The following is a 12,727-nucleotide window of genomic DNA, read 5'->3' on the forward strand; positions in this document are numbered from 1 at the left end:
GCTGGGTGGCCTTACTTGTCAAAAAGGGAGAAAAGGGGAGAGGGAGAGAGAGAGAGAGAGAGAGAGAGAGAGAAAGAGAATAGGAGAAAAAAAACGTTTAACGCAAGGACATTCACATGGCACATTGAGAAAAGAAGTACCGCTAATTCCATCAAAGCCAGAGAAATCAGCCATTAATTTATGCTGCTCTCTCCCTCCCCCTGCAGCTATTGTTGCTTTGGTTGTTGATCATTTCGGTAACATCTGGTCCTGGGTTTTTTTTGGAGGCCAGTTAGTGTCAAGCAGATGACCCCCATCAACGTGGCCAAAAAAATCACTCTGGTGTCTCATGCTGTCGCTGTCGTCCTGTTGGTAAGAACAGAAAATGCAGGGTTTGTGTGTGAATATCTCATGCAAAAAAAAGAAAAAGATCAAACATTTTAGCTAATGAAAAGCAAGCAATTATAGTTGGTGAAAACTTAACATTTATGCAAATTTTATCCAAAGTAACTTACATATTCTCATTTATACATTTGATCCACCCTTAAAAATTTAACCAATGACCTTGATGTTGCTACTGCCATGCTTTACTTTTTAAGCTACAGTCAGGAACTCTTACATTAATAGTGTCAAGGTTTGCAGTCAATTAATGTGGCCTGAATATAAAGCCATGACAACAAAAGACCATTCTATAAAATTGAAAGCTGGAGTATTTGGTACCAAGCGTTTCCTCCTCAGATCTTCATAAGTGTTATGGTTGCGCAGGAGTGGACGATTCCTGTTAATACATATTTGGAAAGATGGAAAGATTTGGTATTTGACTCAAGGTCTTTGCCGAGGAGCAGATTATGACTTCCATGGTGACTCCTTCCAGCTTTGGGGAAATGAGCTGTTGACATTCTTCAGGGTCATCATCCAAGATAGCAGGCCAACCAGCAGGATTTACCCGATAAACCAATCCAACTAGACCTTTATCCATTTCACTACGACTGGGGAAGGCAGGGGTGAGATGGAGATGGGTTAGAACTAATGTTTTTCTCTTTCCATCAAAACGTGAGCCATTTGGTCAGCCAGTATGGATATTGTCATCATGACTAAGCCCTTGGGCTAAAATATATTTCCTAATAAACAGCTTTTTTATTTGCTTGCTTATTTTATAGCTAGATTATAGCTATATAAGCTTATAGCTAGAGTCTAATATTTTCTGCATAACCACTGCAGATTTGTACTGTGGTATGATTTTCAGAGAACATTGTTGGTCTGTGGGGTATTTTCTCTCAGACTGTACAAGTAGATTGAACAGCCAAGAGTGGATTCAGTACGAGTATGATAGGGTCTTTGAAGAAGAATCGTTTACACCTTCTGTCATCTCGCAAAGAACATCATCTTTGCCCACAAAGCCTATGTCTGACAATGTCTGAGTCCTCTCCACCTTGGTCAAAATAATTTTTTCCCATAATTCTCTTGTGTAACCTGGGGCTAGCGTTGCTCCCCGCTGTGAGGTAGACCCAGAGGAAAGACAAAAGCACAATGAAACAGGGAGCTTACCACCAACCGCTCTCACTGGAGCTCTGGAGTAGGGCCCACTATACACCGCTGCCTCTCCAGTTCTGTCCCAATGCTAATGAGCCGGCTCTGATCTTTCCTCTGCTTCCCGTGTTTTCAACATCTTCAAGGACCACATGGCGCTAGCAAAATAAAGACAACCAAATGAGAATTTTTAACGCTTTTTGTGTCAGCGACTCAGCGCCTTTCAGCCGGCTCACTCATTTAATATTCCCCCCGAGAAAGAAAGGACAGAGGAAAGAAGAAAAGAAAAAAGGTAAAATGTGCAACAAGGAGTTGGTGGTGCTGGAGGGAAAGGGGGAGGTGTCACGTGCATTCCTCCTCCGAGTTATTGCATAGAATCGAAATCGTAAAACAGAAATGCCGTGACCTTAGTGTTCTCGTTTCCATTAAAACAAGAAACCCAAAATTTCAATTTTTGACCAATGTCGACGCTGAGTTTCATGATATCAGTAACAGCTCCCGAACAAGAGGGGACAGATAAAGGGTGAAAGAGGGCCTGGGTCTGACGGAGTCTCCTGCCAGCTGTTCACACACTCCTTTTTATTAGCTGCGTTCTCTATACAGAGGCACAAGGCAGTGCCTCACATTAGCGCTGGAGACCACTAGTTAATAGGATGATGTCTTTTAGCTTTTGTTATGAGATTATTAACCGGGATAGGTTTCTGCTCTCATCCGAGTCCCTGCTCTGAGGGCCTGTTGAGCACAAGTGGTAAAATACAGCATCCCCACATTGTGCCGTGCTTGTATGGCAAAAGGCTTTTAATGAAACACCTTTTCGGAGGCTTCACCAGGTGATCTTTTTTTTACCGCTCTCATCTGCCACTCACACAGCTTTAATTACCTGAAGTACTCAGCTTTTTCCAAAGGCCCTTGATTCTGCCCCTGTGTTCAGCGCTCCCAAAAGCAGGTTTAAAGTGGGTGATAGAGTGAAATGATAGTATTTGTCAAAATAAGAAAGGAGAGGACCTCTGGCTCCAGTGTTTCACCCTGAAGGTCATATTATATCTTAGGTCTTATTTTTGTTTTGTTTATATATATATATATATATATATATATATATATATAGTTTTTTTAATTGGTATTTGTTAACCTTACTTGAGTACAAACTGTTGATTTACATTCATTTTACTTACTGACACTTTCAATATCTATATTTAGTATTTACATTTATATTGTCACCCTCATTCTAAATTCAGAGATTTATTTGTTGCGTATACAATGCAACACACACACACAGATAATAAGATAAGATATTATTATATGGAATTTGTGTGCAAATCAAATGTCATCATGTGTGAGATTACAATTAACTAATTTGGATTTTATTAGACTATTTATTATTGTTCCTGTAGTTCAAACACTAGAGAATGGCACAGCAACGGCAGATTCATGGGTTCGATTCCCAGGAATAAAATGTAGCCCTTGAATGCAGTGTAAGTTGCTTTTGGATAAAAGCATCTGACAAATGCATAAATGTAAAGACAAAAACTCAAACAATAAACAAATGTCAAACAATATCTATGGTACTGTTTCATCCATCAAGCATTTTTTCATTTCATCCACTCTTCTGTCATTTTGCATCATTATTTATCGCGAGTGCTGTTGTGAAGAGGGCTGTAATTGTTGTTTTGTAATGTAAACTGCCTGTCTTGGCTGTTACGCTCATCGTGAAGCTGCGATAGTGGACAGGCAGCCCAGGGATTAAGGAGCAAGGAACGGCCAACACTAGCTGATAGTCTGTCAGTCTGTGATAATGTTTATTGATTAAAAAGAAGGGTGGAATACAAACACAGTTTAATAGAGTAGGGGGCTGCAGGCAGAGATGGACATATTTGTGATTCCTGCTGCTTAACTCAGACAGGCAGGCTACAATTTATATAGTCTCCACTGTTACTCCCCATGTCAAAATATTGCTTTAAAGTAATAAAACCATTTTTGATGGATATGCAAATTCATTAGATATTATACAAAAATTGGAATGTAGTTGAGGCAAAAATAGAAAAAAAAACTATTATCTGCCATTTGTTTGTTTTGCCCCTGCCAAACTCAACATAAAGTGCTGGGGGACTGGGGTGTTTGCAGAGGAGTTGTTTGTGTTAACAGCGCTGAGGGGCGGGTGAGAGACGAGTATTAAGGTACAGACTATCTTCTGTCAGTCCCTCACTGAACGTTCAAACAATTACATGAAAGGATGTATGATAACGGTGTATGTATAGCCAAGACTTTTCTGTCATTAAGGGCGACTTAAGCGATCCTGTTTTCCTCCTGCGGTTCTTCTCTCCTCGCTGTAAGGCCGCTCCGCTTATGAATCCTTCCTCATAAGCCGCAAAGCAAGCAACTGAAGGTCAATAATACCAGTGGCAATTGACAACCCAGTGACGGGACACTTTGCGAGGAATTAAATTGTAATGCGCTTTGACTGCTCATGTTCCATTAACTCAAATATGTCAGTCTGTGATCATGAATTGATAACGTGTTTCAGTGCTCATGTTAAGAACGTGTTTATTTTCCGCTTTAAGATTTAAGTGATTTAATACAGTGGGTTTTTTATATCATTTAATTATGTTTTAGTTATTTGGATGATATTCTTTAAGTGGTTTAATTCTATTTTAATCTCGAAATAATTAACCGTTACTTCAGTAGAGTAAATTGAAGCTTTTGAAGATCTACATGTCTCTTTCATTTTTCAGGGTCTCGGTCACCTAAAGAGGCTGATCCCCAGATAAATAGCAAACAGGGGAAAAGGTTAGTGGTTAACTAGGTTGGCTTAAACAAGAAAAAATGTGTTCGGTCCATTTTGAAACTAGTGATGGGCGTCTTAAAGCACAATGGCCGGGGCTTTATCCTGAGATTATGTATTGTGGTTAAAGCTAAACTACCTTCCATCAGAGCGGCGCAAGGCGAGTGCTGCCCTTTCAGCCCATGCTAACAAGACTTCTCCACATTGCAGACCCACTCAGAGTAATTAAATCAATCCTTTTGTTCTCACTGCTCTCTCCTTCAGTGACGAGTGAAGATCTGATTATTGCCTTCATGCATATTCAAAAAGACTCTCTGACTGGGCCTTAATGAGCTTCCTCTCAATCGCACAAGATTCATCTTGTTCTTTCCCCCTTTTTACTTATTTTTTTTTTATTTGTCTCTCGCTCTCTTTTTCATGCATTCTCACTCCTGACAACAACAAAAAAGAGGGAAACGGCAGTCAGACGCACAGAATGAATGAGTGAGGAGAGTCAGCCCACTTAAAATAAATCGTAAATGTTCAAAAAGTGACTGAGTGGTGGAGGAGTGGAGATCTTCCCCTTCAAACTCCGATAGACAAATTGGATTACTGGGTATTGGATTAAACAGAAAACGGGTGGATAAGAAATGAGAAGAGCTTGCTGTGATCACAGGGTTTAATATATTTCTTTTCTTTTTCTTTTCTTTATGGCCTCTTCTCTCCACCCCCAGCCTGTTTTTTCTTCTTCTTTTTTTTCAGTAAAGACACCCAGCTCTTAGCAGGACTCAGGATTAATTTGTAATTGTTCTGGTTTCTTAATGCTTTAGAAAGATTTTTATCTAAATCAAATGAGGGGGAATTTTGTAATTAAACAAAATGCCAAGCAAAACAGTCCCCCTGTTGTGGAGGTTTACTTCAGAGTTATTTGCTTTTTATCATTCTGTAAATATCTAATTTAAAATTAAAAAAACCTTCAATTCACATAATTAATTTGCTATTCACAGTGTTTAGCCTAATTAATTACATGCCTTGCAAATGAAAAGCAATCTTATTTAAGCATTTTGGCAACTTTTGGAAAGATCTTGTACGCTAATGTTTCCCAAATATCAAGTTGTGGTTTTTGTAACCAGTTGCTAAAGCAGCTCAGATATTTAATTAATATTTTGGACTCGTGACAGTTGTGCCTGGAGCTATTTAGGGTGTATTTGAAATTAATCGGGTGTATATCTGTTTAAAGCTATACTCTAGCTAATATAATCTAAATATATTCACATGAAACTTTACATTTGGGTGGCTTGAGGTTTGTTTCGTCTATGTGTGTGTGCTGTTAAGTGTTAGTAAATAATCAGTAAAGGTTAGCAGGAAAGAGGGGCAGATTGTGAAATGTGTGAGGATTTCATTAATGCTATCTGTTTTGAATGCAACAGTGGCTGAGATGACTATCTTAATCTGATTGGGCTGCAGGGCCCAGATCACCCTGCCACGGACACAGTTCCTCGGGCCTACCAGGCGAGCCTGGCCCCTGTATGTGTGGACTGTAGGGTGTGTGAAGGTCTCTCTCTTGAGTTTTGTAAAGTGATTGCTATTGAGACTGATCAGCCAATCTAGGGAAGCAGGTTCTGTTTATTTTTTAATCGATTTTATTCAGTGCTCTGGAGAAAATAAATTATGCCAAAGAAATAAAGTTCCATCAAATCATGTAATAATTTAGATAAATTATTATAAATGTTTGCATAATTAGAAAAGTGTTATAATCTGCTAACTTATCTTATTATTTGTCTTACAAATGCAAAAAAAAATCAAATTCATACTGTATAGAATTTAATGGATCATTTACAAGCACACTAAACCATTTTAATCCTTTAAATTAATATTATTTTTTTAGTTTATCATTACAGAAATATATACTTCAACCAAAATATTTTTTCTAAAATTAAGAAATGAAAATCAGCTGGAAAAAAGTGCTCAAACAGCCAAAGAGGTGCACCCAGAAACAAAAATAGCATATTTTGGAGTTAATATGCAACACTATGAAAATAATTTGATTTGGTTTAAACTGTATTGTCTGTGTAAACTGTCTAAATTATATTAGATTAATTTAAATATAAAAAGAAAAGAAAAAAACGTCAAGGCTAAGAAGATTTTATTTATTTATTTGGTAACACTTTACAATATGGTCTTATTTATTAACATTAGTTAACCATTAGTTAACTAACAATGAGCAATATGTTTGTTACAGTATGTATTCATCTTTGTTAATGTTAGTTAATACAAAACCAGCTGTTCATTGTTTGTTCGTGTGTTAGTAAATGTTTAAATTAACATTAACTAAAATTAATGAATGCTGTAGAAATATTGTTAATTCTTAGTTTATGTTACCCAAGTTGTTAACTAATGAAACCTTATTGTAAAGTGTTACCATTTATTTATTTATTTTTGCTTTGTACTTTCTGCAATTTCAGGACATCAGTTATTTGGGTCGTCCCCATCAAAGGTCATAGTTTAAGTGTTGGCACTGTAGAATGTGTTTTTCTGTAGAATGAGAGTGTTTGTGTGCGTGTTATTTGTTTTAGTGGTAAAGCGAGGACTTCTTTCATGCTGTCAGGGCTCTGTCAGTGCTGAAGCTCAGGCAATGGCCTCCGGGATGCAGCTACTAATCCGTCATTCCCTTACAATGTCACACAAGCTTAATATTACCATTTATTATTTGCTTGTTTCATTTGACTGTGCGTCGCTACAATGACCTGTCACTGCACACTTTATCCCTTCCGAGCTGCACTATTTAAAAGTTGACTACAATAATCCAGGCTTGATTCCTAAATCCGGGACCCCCTCTTTTTTTTTTTTTTTTTCTCCCGTCTACTCTGCGTTGTCGTCAAATGCAAAATTTCACACATCTGGCACTGGCAGACATGAGAGCGACTCCCCTGGTGGAGGGCTGGGGAGTTTTGGTGGGGGTGAGTGACAGGGCTGTCGTCCCACTGGGGGCAGCCGCTGGCTTTGTTGTGGCTAGCGGATTTGTCTCTCTCACATGACCAGCGTCACAGTCACATGGTGCCAAGCAACAGCGTGATGGAAAAAAGATCCAAGGTTTAAGTTCCCACATCAGACTCTTATTGAAGATCCGCCCTTTGTCACCCCCACCCCGTCCTCGTAATGGCTCTGTGCGCACAGACAGACTGTCATTTTGCTTGTTTTTTTAAACATATCCAGTCCTGGCTTCTGATTGGTCGATACAGCATGCTGAAATCCATGATATAGTATAATTTATGGCTTTGTTCACCTGTTGCATAGCAACTATATTATCTAGATGAAAATGTCATTCAACAAAATAATTTTTTTTTTACAAAAAATGTGTCCTTTTATATTTAATATGTAGTAACTATTTTTTAAAACAATAAATCACTGAAAGTCATGCTGTAATGTGAATGTAGTCACAACTGAAGCGGTTGCAAGCACTCTGCTGCACAATGTACGATGGCTTCTCATACTTTATTGATTAAATAACCTTTTTTGGCAGTATAATATGACCATAAATGCTAGGTATAATTGTCTTTGTGTTTGGCACTACAGTTACAGTAAATGCACATCAAAGTCATCCAGGATCACTCAGATGTGCAGATCTTTATTTAATGGTGTAATTCTCATCTTAAGATCTACAAAAATTGATCTTAAAGTCCTCACATCAGTAAAAAGACTGAGCGTGTTTGTGTACAGATGCTAATTCTGTTGTTGATGCTGTCAGGAACAGACAGGTATCACAGGAGCATAGAGTAGGTGATGTGATTACATAAGCTTAAAGGATCTTTCATCTTTTCTCCTCTTTCATCCCTCTTCAAAGACATAATTAGTGTCACAAAAATGCTCAGAATACTGACATCGGAGTCATTCTTCCTGAACCCACTTAGCCGGTTTACCTCACGGCCCAAACTACCAAACCCCACAGTGTCTGCTTACCTTTGATACCTTCTGAGGTCAAATAAAGTTTTGAATCGAGATGACATCGCTTGGTCAGACAAAAGCAACAAAAGGTGAAATCTTTGTCTCCCAGAATGTTATCAACTTGCTTTGTCTTTTTCCGTTTTACATTAAAAAAAAAACTTAAAACTGTAATTTATTCCTGTGATGGCAAAGCTGAATTTTCAGCATCATTACTCCAGTCTTCAGTGCCACATGAACCTTCAGAAATTGTTTTAATATGATGATTTGGTCCTCAAGACACATTTCCTATTATCATCAGTGTTGAAAACAGTTGTGCTGCTTAATATTTTTGTGGATCGCATTTTTTTCAGGGTTCTTTGAGTAGAAAATTCAAAAGATATATTTATTTGCAATATAAATCTTTTGTAACATACGTAAAAATCTTTACTTTCACTTTTGATCAATTTAATGCATCCTTGCTGAATAAAAGTATTTATTTCTTTAAAAATATTCAAATATTACTGAAACCAAACTTTTGAATAGTAGCATACATTGCACTCCAGATATGCAGACACATCCGACAGCTGTTTTTTGCCATTAGAATTAAACTAAGTAATTGTCATACATTCAGCCCCTGAGCAATGTGCGGGCCTCCACCTGTAGTTTCCGACTCTGTAAGTTCGGCATCCGCACATGTAGGCCTAAGGCACAGGACATGTGCTTTTGGATGGGATCGGATCTGAAGCTCTGAGGCTGCACAAAGACCTGGAGTTGAAGCTTTAATCCCAGTCAGCGGAGGAAAGTAACCAGCCTTCATTAATCCTGCTCTAATCCAGAGGCATCTCTGTTTTACTGACAATGCCAGTACCTTGTGAAGTGTCTAATATGTGGCTAAATATGGTAGTGAACACGCATCTGGATAGCTTCCTAATGTGCGTGTCAGTCTGCGCTGTTGAGAAAAGCCTGTCAGATAATCTCATTTGATGCACTTTATACTCGTTGGAGGTGTGAGAAAAGTGCTTAACTTATCCGTTCCAGAGAAAGTCGGTCAAAAGTGTGCGTGTTCCTTTCTGTTAAGGTGCGTGTTTAAAGGCCGCTTTGGAAATGTAACTGTTGTATTGAGGTTTAAGATGGAGATTTGTGGAACTTGAATGGTTGGCTAATTCATATTTACAGGCATCTAGCGTGTCTGGGTAATTAGTGCGAATTTTTGATGACTATAAATAATTTGTGGTGATTTCTGAGCAGTCTTTAGAAAACAGAATGAAATTGTAATGTTAAATTCTGTACTCTATTCTTTTCTTTTGAAGATATTTATTTTAGTTGTATTTTTCTGAAGCAGGCCTCCTAGCACCCACTTACAGCCCACTGGGAGTCCAGAATGATGTTTATAATATGACAAGAATGTTATAACGTTTTACATGCTAAGTTTTTCTGTGTGTGTCTTCAGGGAATAATAAGGAAGAGGAGGAATCCATGATGCAGGAATGGTTCACGCTGGTCAACAAGAAGAATGCTCTGATCCGCCGACAGAACCAGCTCTCTCTGCTGTGAGTTAATGTTTACTCTTTCTCTCTCTCTCCCACCCTTACCAATGGAAGCTGTGGTCTCTGAGCACACACACCTATAATATGTTGAGACCCACACTTGAAATGATTTTCCCAAGAGACCTGAGCCCAGTCAGAAGGTCGGGCCCCTCATTCACTTTCACCCCTCCCCCGGCGGCCCTCCACCGTAAAGAGGACAAAACGGCATATCAGTACGGACGCGTCTGCAATAATGTGATTTCAAAGACTGTATTATTCCACCCATTATGAGAATTGGATCGACCAAAAAGAGAATTGAAAAAATGACTTCATTCCCCTAAAAGAGGAAGCCATAACAATAACCCGCATATTTACCCTCTTTTTTTAACTGCTTTCGCAGTTATTATTATTTTTTTGCCTCAAAAGATGATAATGTTAATTTTTTAAACCTTTCATCCTTTTCTTTAAAAGTGAGGGTGAGACGTACAGAAATCTGGGCGGCTGTTCATTCTGTATAAAGAGCGACAGAGAGAAGAGGAGAAGAAAGAGACAGAGTTTCAAAGCTCTCACAAATGACAGATTGAAGTATTCTAATCACATTATATCACTGGAAAAGGGCTTTTTAAGTGCTCAATTAAAAGGGCCTTGATAATTTCTCTTTCTTTCATTTCTTTTTAGTCACCGAACAGGCTGTGAAGGACAAATTCTATTAGGGACAGAGTTAGCTCATTTCCAATACATTTGAAAGTGGTGAAATTTAATTTGCTGCGTGATACCCCACCCGTCCGCCCGCCCGCTTATTTCCCCCCCCATCGCCATTTCCCCGCTCTCAGTCCCCTCTGTTCCGGTTTGTGTATCGCTTATTTGCAGTAGATTAATGTGAGGTAGGGAAGGTGTTGGCGAGTTCACGAATCAATGTTTATTAAAGGTTTCTTTAAGTGTTTAATGATTTAGTAATTAACATATTGATGAACTTTTACAACTTGCCCAGGGAGAAGGAACACGATCTGGAGAGACGCTTTGAGCTGCTGAACCGAGAATTAAGGGCAATGCTGGCGATTGAAGGTAAGAGGGAGTGAAAGAGGGATTTGGGGGTGAATTTGAGAGGCGCTCTGTGAAAGACAAAGATCCTCTCCTGCTTAATTAAACCTGCCCGCGACGTGCTCTTTGACACCACCGGCATGGCTCCGCCCACCAAACTCTGATTTGAAAACACTACCCTTTAATAATGTAGATCTTACAAATTCACCCTGGGATTGTACACAAGATATACGATTTGCTCACAAAATCACAAGTATTACAGCCAAAAGTGCACATGTCATTTCCACATCAATATTAAATCTCTGTGATGTGCCCCGGGGCGCCGGAGGACGCGCTCATGTTTATAAGCTTTTTGAGTGCGTGTAATACAGACAGGTAAGGAAAGTAAAAAAATAAAAAAAATAAAGCCTATTGTGCTGTATCAAAGTTGTCTGGTTAAGTTTAATCCCTTTGACTGTGTCCTCTTTCGCAAAATGAACCTTTTACAATCAATGCAAATTGATTTTACAATTCGATGGTGACCCTCTCACCCCTTGGCTAGCCATGGTAATTTCTTTCTGCACCTGATAAGCTAGCTGATCCATCATAAATCAATTCTAATTAGTTCGGAGAGGTTGACAGTGGACATGAATAGCCAAGCAGAGAGCACAGCTCCCCATATTGTGATGCTGCCGTTCGCCACACACTTTCTCACCTCCAGGGCTCCGCCGAGGCAGATCAACACGGTTCATCTCAATATTTTGACATGCTTCTGTCTTGTTTCTGAAAGATTCCTCCACGCTGAGAGTCACCGTGATACTGAACGCTAAATGCTGAGCCCGATATCGAGAACTAATAACGTTCAGATGTTGAAGTGCCTCGGCCTTGTGTCCACTTATCAGTGAACATGGAGTGAGTTCCAAATATTGGTCTGGATGTGCAAGGGTGATGGGGTCCGTCCACAGCAGTGGTAATTCAGTCCCTGCTGCTTGTAACAACCCTATCAGTCCACACACTGCTACCTGTTGAATTATCACTCGCAGTTATTTTCTCTCTCTCTCTCTCTCTCTCTCTCTCTCTCTCTCTCTCACTTTATCTCCCTTGCTCCCCCTCTCTCTCTCTCTCTCTCTCTCTCTCTCTCTCTTTCTCCCATGAGGCCTAGCACTTGGCATTCAGAGTCAGGGTGTTTCTGAAGCGAGTCAGAGATAGTTCTGAGCTGCTGGTGAGGAGGTTCGTGCATCAGTTTCTTATTTGGAGCCCCGACGGGCTCTCGCGCCCAGGCAATGCAGACAGGTAATTGCTGATTTGCTTGGTCAGCTGATGACATTGGAAGTGTATCGGCTGAGGCGTTCAGACACACACAGTGCACACTCTCTCGCTGATAGAGAAAAATACTCGCCCTCTTCGACCCCACGACTGTGCAGAGGAGAGTCTACAGTCAGTGTGACCTGGAGATGAGTAATATTGAAGGCTTGTATAGATGTCATGGAGAGGTTTGAGTTTAGGCATTTTTAGGGCTTTTTATGTATTTTTTAACAAAATGTCAAGAAGGATTTGTTTTTTCCATTATAAGGTGTCCTTAAATGTTGTTTTTATTCTAACTTCTAGAAAAAGTAATTGAGGTTAGAATTGAGAATTGTAATTGAGGTGTACAGTTTTACAATGTACAGGTGTACAATTTACATTCAAATTTACATTTGAATAATAAGTAGTACAATTAAATTGAATTGAAATGCATCATTCATTTTTAACTAGAAAACTAAAAAGACAAAGTTTATCAAGACAAACTTTGAATGTTGGCTTAGCAAAGACTTAAAAGTTGTGAAAAATTGTTTAAAACAGTTTGAAGATTTTTTTATTACAATTCAGTAAATATATCTTCCTGTTGTTCCCATTCAAATTCCAGTTCAATTTTGCTGTGGAATTTGGCTAGTTTAATTGAATTGAATTTCGAATTTTAAAAGGGATTTATTCCTTTTTAACGCATTTA

General features: G+C 38.9%; 1 protein-coding gene across 8 annotated transcripts in view; it reads left to right on the top strand.

Annotated features, from left to right (window-relative positions):
- The window catches only part of ehbp1 (EH domain binding protein 1), a 140,537-nt gene that overhangs the window by 122,187 nt on the left and 5,623 nt on the right, over positions 1-12,727 (top strand). For all 8 annotated transcript variants that reach the window (XM_084097684.1, XM_084097685.1, XM_084097688.1 and 5 more), the window contains 2 exons: positions 9,642-9,741; positions 10,709-10,782. In XM_084097684.1, coding sequence (XP_083953810.1) covers positions 9,642-9,741; positions 10,709-10,782 — 174 coding nt within the window. The remainder of the gene's footprint in view (positions 1-9,641; positions 9,742-10,708; positions 10,783-12,727) is intronic.

The sequence above is a fragment of the Abramis brama genome (assembly GCF_963993115.1).
Source record: "Abramis brama genome assembly, chromosome: 21".
Taxonomy (NCBI): Eukaryota; Metazoa; Chordata; class Actinopteri; order Cypriniformes; family Leuciscidae; genus Abramis; species Abramis brama.